This window comes from Gymnoscopelus microlampas (genome assembly GCF_963454915.1).
Source record: "Gymnoscopelus microlampas genome assembly, chromosome: 14".
NCBI classification, from domain to species: Eukaryota; Metazoa; Chordata; class Actinopteri; order Myctophiformes; family Myctophidae; genus Gymnoscopelus; species Gymnoscopelus microlampas.
The window spans coordinates 37965724-37985144 of NC_139951.1; the positions used below are offsets into that span (position 1 = coordinate 37965724).

The 19421-nt window shown below is 41.4% G+C and overlaps 1 protein-coding gene across 3 annotated transcripts in view; it reads right to left on the reverse strand.

The window, feature by feature from the left end:
- Positions 1-11341: 11341 nt before the first annotated feature.
- The window catches only part of LOC311059930 (poly(ADP-ribose) glycohydrolase), a 40666-nt gene continuing 32586 nt past the window's right edge, over positions 11342-19421 (reverse strand). For all 3 annotated transcript variants that reach the window (XM_084078052.1, XM_084078053.1, XM_084078051.1), the window contains 3 exons: positions 18108-18213; positions 15751-15879; positions 11342-12439 (listed from right to left, as the gene is read on the reverse strand). In XM_084078052.1, the coding sequence (XP_083934178.1) occupies positions 12282-12439; positions 15751-15879; positions 18108-18213 (393 nt within the window). In that variant the 3' untranslated portion in view covers positions 11342-12281. The remainder of the gene's footprint in view (positions 12440-15750; positions 15880-18107; positions 18214-19421) is intronic.

Here is a 19421-nt window from a genome sequence, read left to right on the forward strand (position 1 = left end):
ATATAGGACAGTCCTGAGGGATGGCCGGGTGCCACTTTATGGCCCTTCGAAGCCAACTTGTCAGGAGAAGTAGCCCACGAGACAGCTCCGAGTGGCACAACAAATAGGTGTTGTCTTCGTGTTTTACAATTACTCAACAGGGAGACAGAGACCATATAGCATTTTGAGGTCCCATGAGCTGTGCCACAATCTGCATATGTCCCTCCGCTCCTGCCACGTTATTTCCTTGGTGGTTTTTAGCTTGCTTTCCCTGTGTTTCCCCCTGGGTGATGGTCAGCTGTTACTTGTCTTCTTTGGCAGTGTCTGAAATCACTCCATACTCACGATATAGTGATTACGCCATTTTGTATTGTTTATGCAGTACACATGACCTAGTGGACTCATCTTACTGTACTACAATGCACTGTGAAAAGTAGGGTGCAACCGATGGTCACTACCACAAAACCTAGCGAGTAGTCGAGTGAATGATTTTGGACACAACCTTTGTCCTCCATCTGCTTTTGTTTACACCGCGTGTCACTCCGTTCTCCATCACCTTGCTGCCCCACCCATCTCCACACCTGCATCCACTATTTTTCATCAACCCTGCAGTCACGTGCTATTCCCTGTCTTCGCTTCCAGATTGTAACCCGTTTCCTTAGCTGTGTATCTCGTCTCTCTAGCCTCACTCAATACATTCTGTGTTTTAGTTGGCCTAGTCTGGTCTCTGCTTCAGTGTTCATATTCTGGGTTCTGGCTACGGGAGTGATCTGTGACTTGCCTACTCCCTTTCGATTTGTATGGTTGTGATGGACTTCTTGCCTAGTTTTGAACCTTGCCTGCCTGTTGAACCTGAACCTTGCCTGCTGTAACGTGCCGAAAACGGAAGTCCAGATCGATTCATGCAGACCTCAGAGGGTTCCCGTTCCATGTTAAATGACATGTCAGATGATAATATTAAATAATGATTCCCTAAACATGTTTGTTCTGCTGCATCTGTACTGTGCTGATAGTGTTTGCTGCCAACTTCCGGGAACTACACCACTATCCATGATCCGCCATTGCTGTAAAACATTTGGTCCACTGGAGTGAACAGAGTTTTCGCTAGTCTCTTTACATGGGTCTGCTTAATACCTCCTGTTTGTTGATTAAACCTTGAACTGCACCTGTTCTGCCTCTGTCATCTTCATTTGTGTCATTCCCCTGTGTCATTGCTAAACTGGTAGCATTCCCCTGTAACCCATCCTGACAAGCTGACTGGAATTAACTGACACAAACTTTTGCATGAGTGCATTGTTGATACGATTATCACAATTTTCTAAAATGAGTGTAAACACTGATTATTCTGCAAAAAGACTAAACACTGCAAACAGACTTCAGAATTGGATTTGCTGTCAGCAAACTGATACAAAGATCCTGCTCTTAAGTACACTGTGTTAATATTTCCCCAGCCACTGACACCAAATCAGTTCTATTCCTCAGTGAGGAACACCCATGTCTCCTTGTAACGACAAATTAAGTACTTGATCATAAGAATTAAGATGTTGGGAGTGCAAAAGATAAAAGGCTCTATCTATGCATTTCTCATCTCAATTAGAAGTCATCAATCCCCCAGAGTTTACGGGACACTTCGTGCAATCATTTTTACATGTCTCATTTATGTTTTGATTAAAGGAGATGTCTCTGCTATAAGTCTGGAGGGCTTTCACAGAGGAGATACGATTACTATTCAGCAGGGGAAGGCCAGGCAGGGGGTACGTTTTGAACCGTGGAAACGCAGATCGCACCGCGCGGCCTCAGTGGCAAATAACAGTCTGAATCATACTCCTCATTCAAGCTACTGTAAATTCAACTCCGAAAAATGTAAGGGATTAACAAAAAAAAGTCTTATTTTCAAGGACCCCCATAACTCTGAGAGTGTACAAATGGAACCAAATGGACCCGTAAGGGTACTTACTCTCCCACCATAACGGGCCATTTTGGGAACCAAAATGGAGTGTTTCTAGTGAGCCAACATGCACAATATCAGCACCCTGACCAGAATGGAACAGAGCCTTCATTATTATCATTGGTAACACCTGTGAAGGAAGTAAGAAGAGGCCCAATTTATTTCCAATATGGCTGCTGTGCATAGAGCCTATTCAATGTACGAGCTCACGCACATCGCATCCGTGACGCACTGTGAGTTTGTAGATAGGCTATTTTTGGCGAGTAAGACCGTCGTATCACAGAAGTATCGCAAATCTTTGGTCTGAACTAGACTTAACGTTCCTTTACATTCAAACCCCCCCCCCTCACACACACACACACACACACGGGAAGTGCACTGGGGGACGGTGGTGTGGTCCGCTGCCACCCTCACAGTGACAGCTCCATAACGAGCACTGTGCAACCCGACAGCCTGGGGGTCCACTCTGCCAACGCTACTCTGATAAGCACTGGAGTCACACAGACAGCTCTCTGCTCTAGGATGGACACACACACACACACACACAGTTGTGTGCCAATGTTGCGCACTGAAAAATGCCAATCCACAAGCTGACAACGCACACTACAGTATTATCCATACACTGTGAGCTTGTAGATGTGCCATTTTTGGTGTGTGATACCGTCGTGCAACTAAGTATAATCAGGCATAACTCCAACCCTAACCTCTAAATGCTAAATCCTAATCATAAACCCAACCTAAATCCTGTAAAGCCAACTCTAAAAATATAAAATTTTAACCACAAACAACCATTTCTGTTCTGGAATATTGCCCTCACAATGTCCATTTCTCAAATTCTACTATACTTGCACATCTCTCTCACACACACACACACACACACACACACACACACACACACACACACACACACACACACACACACACACACACACACACACACACACACACACACACACACACACACACACACACACACACACACACACACACACACACACACACACACACACACACACACACACACACCTCATCATCCACTTGAGCCATTTATAAAAGGACATATCTTCTCTATATTAAAAAAACACTGGAAGTTGACAGTGACCCTCACCAATATATTATATATTCACATAACTTTTGTTGTTTTTTTTCCCCCAAACAACGACTTGCCATGTGTTGGGATCTAATCATATCCTGAGAATGATGATGTCTCCTTTGAAATGTGAGCGAAACATCTGTCCGTGGCACCTCAAACCACAGAGAAACATCTGCCTGACGTGGCAACATAACCAACATACAGTATCACAGGATCGTCAACATATACTGCCAACATCTGCACACACAACACTGTAAAATCCTGAGTGTTCATTTAACTCTGAAAGCATCCAAATGGAACCAAAAGGTTCCTTTTGTATATTTTAAGAGTTAAATGAGCACTCAGGATTGTACTATAGATTCTCCCTTGTGGCCCTTCGTGACCCACTAATACATTTACTTTAATACATTTCTTAATAGCTGAAAAACATATTCCTTATGTTTAAAAAAATCAGCTTATGGCACTTTGAAATCCCTGCCAAGGAGGAGAATCTATTTTTCTGTTTGTGGAAAGATGATGGGTCTTGTTTGTGGACCAGGAACAGATGGTGTTATGGGTAGAAGGAGCAACACGTGTGCAATTAAAGGCCCTGAGAGGTGCTTCCTGTTCCAAATAGGTAAATACAGGAAAGCAAATAAATTCAGCAATATACTGGACAATTTTAAACCCCCATCTGCATTTGGCCAGCTAACTGTGTGACATCGAGAATCATCAATGTCTGGTTAAATGTTGCAATCAATTCTTAAATGTGAATGTTGATGACCAATTTGTGCAATAATTAATGGTCAGCAGCAACAGAACAGCAACTGTTCTTGTGACAATTCAATATGAACTCTATTCACATGTACAGGTACTCTAATGAAGGTGATTTATGTTCCCACATGCCAAATATAAATTGCTAATTCAGCAAAATGTTCTCACACGTCTGCAAAAAAACAAACATAACCGTGAGTTTTATTTATTCGGCAATAATAAGAATGAATGTGTTGTTTTTCTTCAAATTATTCTAAATCAATCAAATATGGAATCTACCCTGAGAAGTGCCCTTACCTTAATGTCCCTCTATAGTTGGTTTCTACAGTATGGATCTAATGACCAGCCCTCCCCTCTCTCTCTGGTGAGTATATCATCACTGTAGGGCAGAAACCTTATATGTCCAAAACCGTTACTCTTCAGGAAATGGAAAATGGAAAAAAGAACCTGCGTTCCTTCCAATGGATCCAATGTAGTTTAGTCAGACGTTCTTGTCAATATACTTTTAATTGGTTAAACATTTTAAAACCCATAGACAGACTTAAAACACTTTCAACCTGGTGTCCCTATCCACAAGTTTCCTAGAGCATGGTGGGCATCACTTCCTGAGGATTTGATCAGGTATCAGGGATCAAACCGACAGGAAGTGATGCCGACCATGCCCTAGGAAACTAGGGCATGGTGGGCATCACTACCAAAATTTGCGTACAAGCTCAAATGTCACAATGCCACATCTTGTAGAAATGCTATTTTTGCTACTTTTGTGCGACAATGTCTTACGACAAAGTATAAAATAGAGTGATTACAAGAAAAAAAAACATACAAGAAAGATACAAGATTTATGCCCGTCAGCGACGTTATATTAGGTTTAAGGCCTCCTCTGTTAAAAGGGGAAAAAACTGACCTGCTACCACATTTCATTCCACCTGAGTCAGTATCAATTACATGATGCCCCAGTGATAGATAGGCAATCTGATAGCAGGACTAGCAGGGGAAAAAAACATACTTCACTCACTCAATCCTTGACCTCATGGAGCGAGCGCATGCAGTCAGTTTGTTTAAAAGGTCCAGCGATCACATAAAAATTGATTTTTCTCTTTTGGATCAATCGCGGGGGGGAAACGCTCGAACTATAAATGGCCACAAGATGGCTGTCACTAATGAAAAGAATTGCTGTTCAATTCCGATTCCTCACCATCTCCCACCCTATACTCCCACTGCAGTGCTCAATAGTAAGTAGTTCGTTTTACTGCAGGCTATTCAAACCAAAATAAGAGACAACGCAAGCAGGATTCAGTGGTGGTGAAGGAAGTGCCTTTGGTCTGGGAAGCATCTCAGCAGATCCCGTGGAGGAGAGACCAATTACCATGAAACGGTAAGCAAGTCTGCCGCTGCTGAGGCAGGCGCCACAACGGGCACGAGAGGAAGTGGTGGAACATTTAGGTCACGTCGAGTTCAAATGCGCTCATGGCTATACAGTAGCTCCATTGAGTTGAGGATGGGCCTATACTACAGAGGATCCAAGACTCCTAATGTACAATGTCACAACATCCTCGTAACGGATGAGCAGTTTGAATGTCACATAGTAGGCTATGCATGCCTCTATGCAGGTTATGCATGCTACTTGTGCCAAACGTGAATTTACTTTTAAAAATGAAATCATCATTAATTGTACTCTTATTGCACAAAATGTCAGCCACACAAGTCCTTGGTATTCAATCCCTGCTCATCCATCCAGTTGGCTAATTTAATCCATTAAGACCACAAAGCTCATAGCGCGGCACAGAGTTCTGCGCTATGAGCTTGTAGATCTGCCATTTTTGGGGCGGTGTAGCCGCCCCCTATAAGTGAGTTTTGGACACCGACGAAAAAATTTGTGTACCCCCTAACCCTTCCATTGTTAATGCAAATCGATATTTTTTTCATATCAGCCAATCACATTACAGCTAGTGTCATCACCACTAACTGTAATGTGATTGGCTGACTTTGCAAATTCAGGACTGTGATTGGCTAGCGAAACACATGACACATGTGCAGCCCTATGAATAGCAGTATGGACTTTAAAAAAAGTCATTTATCCTTTTTTTAAAGTGAGTCATGTTGTGATGACCACACACCGACCACTTCACACTGGGTGTGATTTTTTAAATAATAATCGTGAAAATGTGCACAAATCTTTATATACTGTATATATACATTTTTAAATAAAATAAAATCAAATTTAGCAAAATAGCAGATCTACAAGCAGATTTACAAGCTTGTAGCGCGGCACTCGGTGCCACGCTATGAGCTTGTATATCTGCAAATGTTGAATAGCCCAAAGTATAAAATAATAGCTAAAAATTAAATTAATGACACAGTATGCGTTCTCGGATTGAATGGGTTAAATAAAAGTTATCTGGCTAACTGGCTTCCCTACTTATAAAAGCAAATGTAAATTGGAAACATTTTTCAGTCGTCTCACTTCATCCCTTTGACCTGAAGTGAAATGCAGAAGCTAATATCTTACACACAACGCCTCCAAATCACTAATGATTTGCCAACAACATGATCTTGTGGTTCGCTGTGTGCACGTGGCAGTGTGAGCTGCGCTGTGATTGGTCTGCTTTTGTGGGGACAGAGACAGACATACAGACAAACCTTGCTCTATACCAGTGGTAGTGTAGTTCCTTGAGTGGGTTCCAAATGGACTCTTACATGTCTGTAACATATGGAACCAAATGGGCCCATAAGGGTCCATTTGGTTCTATTTGGTACACTCTCAAGAGTTATGGGGGACCTTGAAATTAAAAAGTTTGAGAACCACTGCTCTAGCCGGCTATAGGCCACTTCGGTGCCATGCCGTTACAATTTTGCCATTTGGTTAAAAGTTCAGCTGAACTCACCGGCGAACAAGCCTGAGTCTAAAAATGCAGTGCCATTTGCACCTCTCCACACAGATCTTCTTTTTGCCCACTCACACCAAGCTTTAAGGATGACATTTACAAACACTTTGATGTCCCATGGTGCAACTGCACTGGAAAGGTTGAGAAGCAATGCTTAAGCCATTCAATCTGGGAACACATCCGCGTAATTGTAGATTTTAGCTATGGCCATTATTTTATACTTTGGCTATTCAAAAATAGCAGATATACAATACCATTTTTGAAAAATCATGATGTGCAAATCTTTGAATATATATCTGTTATTATAATCTGTTATTCTGGGGGTCCCTGGAACAAAATATTTTGAGATGGGCGGTCCTTGACATGAAAAAGTTTGAGAACCACTGATATTATAGCAACATACGGCTTTCAGAAAACTGTCTTCTAAACTGTGATTTAGAAGTCATTTGTAGATGCATTCCAGGTTTGAATGGGTTAAGCTGTCTAATTATGTCCTGCTCCAGTAGAACACCTTCTGTAGCAAAAAAAAAAGAAAAGAAGAAAAAAGATGCACCTGTGCTGGCAGCTTGCCAAACCTCCATCTCTTAATGAATCCCATTGAATGAATACTGCATATTTTAACCACATGAACACTAGTGTCCATATTCTGGGGGCGAATATTCCGTGAAAATAGCAGAATAGAAGATAGCAGAAGCTCTCGTGTCGCACATGACACACTGTGAAACATTGTTAGCTTGTTGATAGGCTTTTTTCCACAAAGATATTTAGTGTAGCGAGAAAAAAGGAGGGGGCCAAGTATACACCCTTGGGGGTAAAATAAGTATAAAGGGTTTAAGTGGTTAATTAGTGTAGAAAGGAATACTATCACCTGTATATTGGAGCAATCCGTCTAAAATGTATTTTATCAAGTCACTTCGGTATTTACCAAATACCAAAAGGTATTTAACAAATACAAAAACACATGTCTCATTAGGTGGAGATATGACTCATATGATACCTACAGCATGCAAAAATGTATAATCAATTTAATAAACAAAAAGAGAAAAAACAGTGTAATCAAATAAAAACAATATATTAAGTTACACAACTGTGCACTGCTCACGTTTATTCATATTATGATTTTGATATGTGAACGGAATCTAAATATCTTTGTATTTTTGTTAACCTCTCGTGATATCAATATATCATGAGAGCTCTGTATGTGATCTGTATGTGCGTTGTGCGCGCATAATTATATACTTTCACATAATGGAGGACAATGTATGAATAACTAAACAGGACTCATGACAACAAATCCTATTTCTGTCTCACTGTACGTCTTCAGTCCTAACTTTTCTGAGCAGTTCTCAGGGTTTGATTAAACATATCAATATTTAACTCATAGTGCCTTTTATCTCAGGCCAAGAGGCCTTTGCATGGCCCCTACACTAATTTACAGACTTAGCACTAATGATCAAAAACACTGTAAATATCATGTAAATTAGTTCAAAATACATATTAATAGGCTTGTCCATTCATAATACAATATCCGGCAGTGTTAGATCTGAACTTTGGGGTTAACAGCATTGCCAAAAGAGGAAGAAGAAATGATTGGGTGAGCTACTTCAAAGAGCATCCGTTAAGAAACTAGTTTATGATACTCCAGGGTCCATCCAACATGTATGTAATGAGGGACAATAATACAAGACATCATACAATATGTACATGCACATTAGGTACTGTACAATTCCATTTAATCATGTTCACACAAGTTCAAAAAGGATTAACTGGTTAAATGTATCGCCCGGACCCTTTCACTCTCACCAATACCCAAAGCCCTCCCTCCCTTTGGTAAGACTCAAAGTCTGAACGGCTCCAGGTCAAATTAAACATAAACCAGTAAGTCAAATGCAGTTTTGTAGGGACATATCCATTTCCATGTGGTAGCAGATCATCAAAGTAAGAAGACATCACCATTTGAAACCAACACATGTACACCAGCATCGAAAATCCTGTTCAGCCATAAGTCAATAAAGTAGGCCTGCAATTATCGATTGTTTTCTTAGCGATTATTCGATACGTTTTTGATTGATCGAATAATTGAAAAGCATTTTTTGTTTGTTTTTATATGAATCATTGTGGATATTTCACTTAATAATCGACTATATTATTCTGATAAACCACTTATGTATTATGCCGTATTATGTGTCATACAACGGTGTCAGAAAAAAATAACAATAGCAGATTTAGAGGCTCATGTGTCGCTATTTTAAGTTTTTTTAAATAATCAAATATCTTATTAAAATAGATAATCTTTTATAATCAATTGAATTGATTAGTTCAATTAACCGTTGCACCCCTACAATAAACATCTAAAATGAAAACCATTAGCTTCACAATTTGATGGCAGTTGGTCGGACAGGTCGGTCATAAAAGGTCAATGATACACGTGAGGCTCAGTGCGTTGGGTAACAATTCGATACCCCTGTGTTTCTATGGAGGGGGGCCACCAAAGGCTTGTTTGAAATCAGCAGGCTACAAAGAGTGACCCCCTACCCGGCCCCGGCTCTGTGGAGGCAGAGAATGCAACACTCCACCTCTAGTCATCCATTTACAGGCTCCCCGAGACGATTCAATCATCTGCACCATGGGGACTTAACTGAATATACCCAGTTTGCAACTTCGTGAAAAAGTCAAGACCAAAATGGAATTACCGGTAAGTATTTGACTTCGTGTTTTTTTTTATCCTTGACGTGTTATTTCACTGAAAATCATGTGTTTCATGTTATTTTCTTTTAATGACATTCAAATAAATCAAATATCAAATCCTGCATTCAGGAAAATCCGTACACACTACACTGCATATTGTCGCTGTGGGGCAGAAACCTTGTCCAAAACCTGTTAACTTTTCAGGAAATGAAAAAAAAAAATCTGTGTTCCAATGGATTGATTGATTGATTCAAATGTTATTTAGTCACAAGCTCTTGTTAATACTTTTCATTGGTTCAACATTTATAAAACCTACAGACACACTTAACCACTTTCACTTTCAAAAAATTGGGGGAAATAGCAGATCTACAAGCTCACAAGGCATGTGTCACCAACGTGTATCCAATCGTCTGGCTAAACGAGACTATACTGTAGTAACCTATCATGAATAATCGAATCATGTGGATCTCGGGCTCAGAGCCTGTGACGTTAATAGTCTATGACGTATCTATGATGTATGACTCAAAATTTGGGCAAGGTTTCAGCTTGATCAGAACCCCATTAACCTCAATTAAAAAAAATCACACCCAGTGTGAAGTGGGCGGTGTGTGGTCATCACAACATGACTCACTTTAAAAAAAGGATAAATGACTTTTTTTAAAGTCCATACTGCTATTCATAGGGCTGCACATGTGTCATGTGTTTCGCTAGCCAATCACAGTCCTGAATTTGCCAATGTCAGCCAATCACATTACAGTTAGTGGTGATGACACTAGCTGTAATGTGATTGGCTGATATGAAAAAAGTATCGATTTGCAATAACAATGGAAGGGTTAGGGGGTACACAAATATTTTGGTCGGTGTCCAAAACTCACTTATAGGGGGCGGCTACACCGCCCCAAAAATGTGTTAAATATTTCAAAAAGTATAGACATATTGTATGTGTAACAAGACCAGGAGACCTGGTTCTGCCAGACCCAGACTTCACATGACGTGTCAGCCTGTGTCTATGCCCATGTATGGACGAAAGGGGGACAGACTTTTATGGCTGGGGCCTAAGGACAAAGTGACCAAAACCTGCTTTTTGCCCATGTATGGAGAAAACAGGTACAAAACATGCCCATGTACAGTATGGATGAAAGGGGGACAGACTTTTATGGCTGGGGCCTAAGGACAAAGTGACCATGCCCATGTATGGAGAAAACAGGTACAAAGCCTCATGTAAGCCAGACCCCCTGGGTCCAGCAAAAACATATATAGTGGAGGTACTTCTGTAGCCTACTAGCAGCGCGCATACAAAGTTTGGCATCGATCGGTCCAGTAGTTTGAGAGATTAGCTCTGGACACCAACCCCCCCCCCCACACACACATACACGTGAAAACTACAACTTTATCAGGTGTAGTTATAGGGAACACACAAATCAATGTCAATAGCTGATTCTGTACCTTTTTAACTACTTAAACCCTAAATATTGTGTTGCTCGTTGTCCACCTAAGGGGCCATCCTTGGCATCGTCCTTTTTTCTCTCTACACCAAATCACTGAAAATAGCTGATCTATAATCTCATGTTGTATACATTTTCGTGTATATATATTAAGCATATATAAGCCTACACTAATTGAGGATTTTCGTCTATAACGATGACATGCCCAAAATAGGGATGGCAGGGTTACTGTCGGGTACAGTCGTGTGGCATAGGCGTTCGTGTGACTGGATCTTCTCTGATCCACACTTTACTTAATGAGGTGTCATGTACAGTTTATATAAAAGGTATGACCTTATTAAACCATGAGTGAAAGGGCGAAGCAATAGCTGGGGGAAGATAAATGGCAAGACTGCATGGGGACTGCCATACACTTACAGTACAACGTCCATGGGACAGAAGACGCTCGTGACATTTGAATGAATGCAACACAAATCAACTGCTTTGATACGGGCCAAGTCACATACAAACCAGATATTAAGTTAAACTGATGAAACATTTTATGCAGCGATTCATTTACTTCAAATTTTATTTATCAAAACAATTATCAAGCAGCCACATTCTCAGCTGTTTTAAATTATAAATATACAAACAACAACAAAAGCAGAGTTCCACCTTGAAGAAAGAGAAAAAACGTGGAAATCATTTTTAAAGAGGGACAGGATCTAGCAAAGCACACCGCAAAAAAAGGTATATGGCATGCAGCCAATATCTGAGCTACAGTGTTATTGCCAATATAAGTTAACCTACAGAGGCTAAAAGCCTATTTCCCTAAGAGCTGGGCTGCTCTTTAAATCAAGTGTCTTTCCTGAGACTGCACCACGCTTTGCCAAGCCTATTCTATTGGTTTGGTTTTTTCCTTTAACTTGATTTCTGACAGCCAATTCAATTAGGCTGGAAATGTGTGGGTGTAAAAAAAAAGAATGAAAAAAAAGGCAACATGACAAACTCAGAAGATGGATGGCAACCTTTGCTTCACCATTAAAAATCGCAATTGTGTCGTATCGAAGCTCAATCCATCGGCGTAGTATTAGCAGCAGCCGTAGCAAAATAAACAGCAGCTTTTACCCCAGCGCCAGACACAGCTTATTATCGACTTGAATTCTGTTTGCTGTTCCTGTCGATGATACGCATGCCTCACAGGTTTCCATTTTGAGCTGTGAATAGATTAAATGGCTTTTGATACGTCCACCATTTTAAATTCAGTGTTCATGTGAGGACAGAAAAAAAAAAGAAAACAAATATTCTAATTGTATTTTATTGGAAAGGCAGAAAGAGAATGCTTTTGCAAATTAAGCCTGAGTTATACTCAGTTGTGTGTCACACCCGCGTGCACCTAAATGTAAATCAGCCATTATCTGTTACAGTGCTGTATGTCTTCGGGAAGGTCAGGCACAGTGACTCATCGAGGCTACAGGCAATCTGACCTTAATGGTTGGTCAGCGGGGACACTACAGTTTGGATGAGCCCCCGTCTGAGCCGCGGGATGCCGGGGAGGAGGAGCTGACCTCCTGGTAGATGAAGGCGTAGAGGCTGACATCAGGGCGCCGGCCGAAGCAGCCCTTACACACAGAGCTGTAGTACCGCCCCAGTAGATCATAAACGTCCCCTATGACAGAAGCCAGGAGAACATTGGTCAGCTGGACATTCAACAGGGCAGTGTCATGGGAAGAGCATTGAGTGTGGAGAAGACCTCTTCCATGAGAAGCTGTTCAAGTCGAGTTATGTCGTCCGGTTAAAGACCATACCTACGCCATTGTCTATACACACCTTTGACCACATATCAAACACCACAAAAACATAGATGTTTTTTTTTCGGTAAGGGTTTAATCTTTAGACTTTGTATGTTCAGTAATGTTGTAATAACAGACACAAAGTTGACCAAATGTAGCCCTGTCTTTTCAAATCAATCTACTCCTTGAAATGCATGGGGATACAAGGCTAGCCGCATATCCAAAACTCATTTTCAAAAACCCACTGACATGGATTTAATCTACCCGTGTTCAGACACCATTACTGGGAAATAGCAATGCCAGGGCCCTAACCTACCGGCAGTAGGGATTCCCAGGAAAAATCAAATGGCTTGATATGGAATTAACAGCAGTAACTAAATCTTCTCTTTCGCCCATGCTCTTTTCCAGAATAGTCCCCAAGAGTCCCCAGGCAAAATGGCTGGGGATGATTTTATTGTAAAAAAAAACTCTGAAGATTTTGAAACAGATAAAATCTGCCCTCAAATTGACTGATGTGTCTACCTACACCCATATCTGTAAAAACACATCATTTCCACGATCAGAGTCAGACGGGGTATTCACTGAAAGGGTGGCCAAAGGACTTTCCACTGTCAATAACATATATTTATGTAGAGAAAAGCTTGACCTACCCCAATCACAGCAATTACTTTTGTCATCTTCAAATTAGACTTTACTTTAATTAGACTACGTCAGGGAGAATATCCCACAATTTGAAAATATACCAGAGAGAAACGCTTTCAATAAGCTCATCTTCCCCCTGACTCTAAGCAAATGATCCCTTGTTTTGTTTCTCTTTTTATTACTCCTGTCCTGTATCTACCAACCGTTTGAAAGAAGCATGGGTTTCTGAACTAGGAATGGAGATGAGTGATGAAGTCTGGAAGGAGGGTTTGTTAACTCTTTGACTGCCAGAGTATTTTAATAAATCGGGGTAAATTACGATGTGATACACGACTACGATGACTGTTCGTCACCCAGACTATAGAAGTGGAGCTCTGCGTTCGTTTTTTATACCGTGTGAAAAAACGTGATTTTCCCTATTCTGGCCGAAAATGACCGGGGAAAAAAAATTAGAACCGGAAACTGCATCATGAAACCGTTTTATACCGTGTGAAAAACCGTGATTTTCCCTATTCTGGCCGAAAATGACCGGGGGGAAAAAATGAGAACCGGAAACGGAATCTGCGTCATGAAACCGGAACCCAGTGAGTCTGAAGGAATCAGAAAGTGAAAGTGATGATGAAAAATAAACAGAACAGCCCGATCACAGTAAAAAGTAAAAACTTGGGATTTCTCGTTCTGGCACTGAGGGCATTCAGAAAAAACGCAGGATAACTCTGGGCTTGGCACTGAGAGAGTTAAGAATACATACATGTTCCATTAATGCCAGGTACCAACTAATACAATATAAAGTTATGCACAGAATACACTATTCCAAGATAAAGTTACACAGAATCTATCCTAGAACTTATCCGATGTGTGATGGATGCAAAATAGAAGAGGGCACTTTAACAAATCTTTTTTGTCTCTGACCACTTTTACATGATTTCTGGTCTAAGATATTTGAATGGTTTTCTAGTCTATAAAAAATATACCATTATTGACCCTCAAACTGCTTTTTTTGGATGTTCGGAGACTACCATAAGATATACGGATATACGAAGAACAATAGTTGGAATGGTTGCAGCTAAGAAAATCATTATATTAGACTGGAAGTCACCCTGTCCTCCTTGTTTTAAGAAATGGCTTAATGACATGACTGTAATCATACAGATGGAGAGAATTCGATTTCACAGATCCAATAAGGACAAGATATTCTCAAACATATCTCTTCATAGACACCTAAAAGGATTGGTGAAAACATAAAAGTCAAATGAATACAGTGCTATAATAAGGTCAGCAGAGGCTGCATTTTATGCGCAGACTGAGACAGTATAAAGTGGAAAAAAGTTTAATGGTACTCTTCCATTGATCCTTCGTGGAGAGTGCATTAACTTTTTGTTTCTCCTGCTATGGCTCATTGTCGTTCGTTAATAAGAAAAAACTCCATAAAATCATCAATGTATCCAGCAAGATAGCTGGGGTACAACTGGAGAGTATGGCAGCAATATATGAGACCCACGGGTGCTTAGGAAGGGGAAAGCTATTGCTAGGGATAGAACGCATCCAGTCAATAATACAATCTTTTACCATCAGGACGACGGTACACAGTGCCAATGTTGCAGGCTAGGGCTTCAAGATCATTTGTCCCCACAAGTATTTAGGACTCCTGAACAAACAGGCCCCATCTCAGTTCTGTGCATAAAATGTAATGTGATGCCTCTTGAATTATGACTGGCGTTTCTATTTTCCACTCAGTGATCTGTCTATGTATTGTGTATTTATGTTTTGTGATTTTTTGTATCCTGATGGCTGCTTGGTACAAAATGAATTTCCACAAAGACAATAAAGCATCTATGGACGGCAGTTATGTCAGGTTAAGTATATTGTGATTGATTTGTAGTAATAGTCACCATTCAAAATGTTTTGGCTCTCCACCAAACAGACTACTACAGACTGTAGGAATCTGTAGTTGTCTGACAGTCCAATGAAGTCGGGAGATCAGTCGGTTGGAAGGTGTGAAAAAAGTTTCTGAATGCACCTGCGAGCCGACACCGACAGGCGGCTACTATGGTGCTAAAAATAGCCTATGGCGTGATGTCTTTTTCAACATCCGACGGTCGACGCTTCCCTACAACTTGTGACCCGACACTGCACCCACCGCCCATACAACAGCAGATTTTCGTCAACAGACGCTTTCCAACACTCCACCGCACCGACGAGCTACAATACCTCAAGAGCCTGCAACGTTTCTTTGCATCAGACATCAGACAGAGTGTACTGTATACGTATATGAATGTAAATGTTAGAATGGCCAGAATTTACAATCAAAGTGTTATCAGGAACATTTTAGAGAGAAGCTCAGAAAATTCCTTGCGCATGCGTAGGAAGGTGATGAACTGAGCTAGCAAAACATCACGTATCAGAACCAGCAAGATAGGAAGCCATAATTATGTAATAAGAAAAAAAGAAATCACATCCATCCAATTTGTAAGTGAAAAACTAAAAAACTAAAACACAAAACAGCACAACACACAGGAGCTGGCAGAGGGACTGCTTGACTTACCGACACTGATGCACCTCTGGGTGAGGAACGAGTGCAACTTGTGGACGTCTGTCATGAGGTTGCTGTCACCAAAGGTGAAATAGGCCACATCTCGTCCTGCCTCAGCAGCTGCTAGCATCTGGAGCAGAGCTGTGGGGACAGAAGCCCTATGCGTGTTAAAAAGAACGGCACTCCGGGGATTTGACACAAAAACACTGTCTCTGTAGACTGTGAGGGGTCCAATGAATCATGGGAATCATGACAACATACTGTATCTACTACTATACATAAAACTATACAGATTAAACTGAATATTTGTTATTTATTCATTATTCAATTATATCTTCCCTATTCTGGGGATATCGTAATAGGCAAAATGTGTAGTGCTGCAACGGTTTGTGAGCTTGTAGATCTGCTATTTTCGTGTAAGAGATTTGGTGTAGAGGGAAAAAGACCCCTGGGAAACTCCTGTCAAAGAAGTATATACTGTAGGGTTGAAGTGGTTAACAGTGCAAGGACCACTTTGGAAATAAGTCCCTGATTTTACTGTGCTTTATCCTTGATAATCTTTCTAGTACCACTTCATTCATGCGTTTTAAATTCAACTCCAAGAGTGACCCTTATGGGCCGATTTTTACACACTCACAGGGGCCATTTTTACACTCTCAGACTTAAATCAACCCTCTGGATTTTATGCACAAGGATAGCCAAAGTCATTCCTTCATTATTTGAATATTCTACATACAAAATGCAATATTTTTTCATTCTAAATTATACACTACAATCATCAGTTGCCCTTGATAAATTACGTTCATAAGGTTTGTCGTTTGTTTTATGTGCTTGCATGCGTTTGTTTTTATGCTTTTATGTGTTGTGGTTTTATGGTATGCCCTGCGAGCGAAAGACAATTTCCCACTTTGTGTGAACCCACCACTCAAGGTGACTTGTGGGGTCTTTAGGGTCGCATACCGTATAGCCCGTGTTAACATTAAATGGGAGTGAAACCAGTCTCAGTGGCCTGTTAAAGGTAAATAATCCAAGGGATTGGTCTCTCTCACCCCCACTGAGAACACTGGATCAGCGACAGAATTAGAAAGGAAGGCCGGGGTCTGGCCCCCGAGACTTCTGAATATTTAAAGAGGTTGGATATAAGTCTGCTGATTAATGAGGGCTGCCTGGGACAAAGGCACGTTAACGAGCAATGCTGAACAAACATCTGCACGCGAGGGCAAAGCATGATAGTTCCACACTTGTAGAACTATCACTTCTACTATCACTTCTCCTATCTCCGTGGTTTCTTATAATTACCTTGCAACACCTGCAATAGTCAATCGAACATATCAATTTAATCAATTATAAAAAAGTAAATGATTTTCAAAAATTAAAATAGCAAATCTACAAATTCACGTGTCATGATGCAACATGTTGTGAGCTTGCAGAATAGCTATTTGCCATTTTTGCACTACATAAAGTATGCAATAAGTAGTTAACCAAACATATGCGTATATATATACACACACACACACACACACACACACACACACACACACACACACACACACACACACACACACACACACACACACACACACACACACACACACACACACACACACACACACACACACACACACACACACACGTGTACAGTATATCGGGGGAGGGTTACGCTTCTCGATTATTGGATTAATTGAAAAAGTATAATCAATAGTTGCAGCCCCTAATCACCTTTCTTCAAGGATTATTCCACAGTTAAAGGAAATATGTGGCCATTTAGAGTCCCAGCAGGTAAATAGAGGGCATTAAATGGCCATTCCCCACAGGCACGTCATTAAGGAGACAGTGGGTAAACTCTGCCAGTGGAGAGCTGTTACTTGCCACTAATTAACCAATATGCATAGATGTGTGCAGAAGAGTCTGCAAATAGTCTGGCTCCTGGGCAGGTGGAAAGTGACAACAGCGTATAGGGAAGGAGGCGAAGGGAAAAACTCGCTCCAGAAATGCGAGCTGCTGCTCTGAACGGCCAGCGCAAAAAGCCCTCCCGAACAAACCCTGCTCGCTGACAGTGATACAGGGCTCCGACAGAGCCCGCCGGAACAGATTGATGGGCCAGGGCAGGCGATCAATTTCGCTATTAATGAAAAATATAAACTTTGTCAGTTGATCAATAAGAGGAAGGCAGACGAATAGGCCTTAAGTAAATGAACGCATTCCGCGGAAGACTAATGGTCGGCCACACTGATCGGTTGGAGGTGGAGCGTGAGATTCATCCGGCACCGTGTTCCACTCAGCCTATACAGTCAGTGCCAGGGCAGAGCGTGACTGAATTGTGCTTTTGATAGGAGCCGGTGAGGAGGGTGCCTTTCCTTCGAGCTTACCTTTGAGTCGAGTGTCTCCCCCGAACACACCACAGCCCCAGTTCCCTGTGGCCACCGCTGAGAGATTCTCTCTTCTTTCCCCGGGGCGAGCAAAGCCGCAGTAGGCCTGCAAAAAAAACACATTTTCACCAATAAAATTAAAAAGACAAGAGGAGCTCTTTAGAAGACATAATCCATAACACAAGCTCACCCTATTTTATACTTTGTCATACGATAGTGTTGCACCTCAAATATGCATATGCATATACTAGAGGTCCGGGCGCCCTGCCCCCTAGATTGCGCACAGGGCTCTAGTGAGGGCTCGCTTATTTTGGGGTTCCAAAATTGTGGGAGAAAAATTTCCCCCCCCCCAAAAATTAAAATGTCTTTTTTTTTTACAAAAAGAAAATACATGGGGGACCCCCTGGGAGTCTTGGGACCTCCACGAAACATCGCGGACCCCTTTGGACCCCCGCGAAACATCGCAGACCCCTTTGGCTGGCTTTTTTTGCAAAGTGGTCGCGTGTGTTATGCAGATGGGGAGATTTCAATGGCGGCCGCATCGTCTTGCGTCGGCTGTGTTCGGTTTCGCTCGCCGGTGCTCACGCTAAAGGGAACGAAAGGGTGTCCCCATAATGTGGTGAGTTTCTGCTGGCCTCAATTAATTATGCTCCGAGGAGGCAAATGTGTAGTGAGCAATGAAAAGTAGCCTACGTAAATTCATCGCGCACGTTGTGGCTTGTCTTGTAGTGACATGTGGTATGTTGTTGTTGTGTTTAGCCCGAAACAATGAAATTAGTGGCGAGGAGAAATGAATGCTAATGGAAGATGGGACTTTTGTCCAATGTATAAGTAGATACACAACGCGTCACAATGAGACACATGTGAGCTTGTAGATCTGCTATTTTTGAAAACGTTCAAGTGCCTATAATGACACGCCTGATGGGGATGATATGTCATTTGCTGGGAAGCAGGTCTCAGGTTTGCCTCAGGTGTTGGGATTGCTGTACTGTTTGATACACTTCAACCCCATATTCACACTAAACACAACCCACGCAACTCCATTTGCCTGCAGGCAAACACTTGCCACATTATTATACACAGGCACACATAAAAGGTTTTAGATATCCGGTTGGCCTGGCAAAGCATACATTTTTTTACATTACTGTATATTGTTGGGCAGCTTCACACATTGTGAGTAGATTTCAATGGAACTGGTGTTATAATTGTGGGTTTCACATATTTATAATAGTCTACTATTACTTTCAACCTGGTGTCGCTCATTTGGGCAGGCAACTCATGAAAGGCGGAAAATTGTAAAAACAACGCATGACA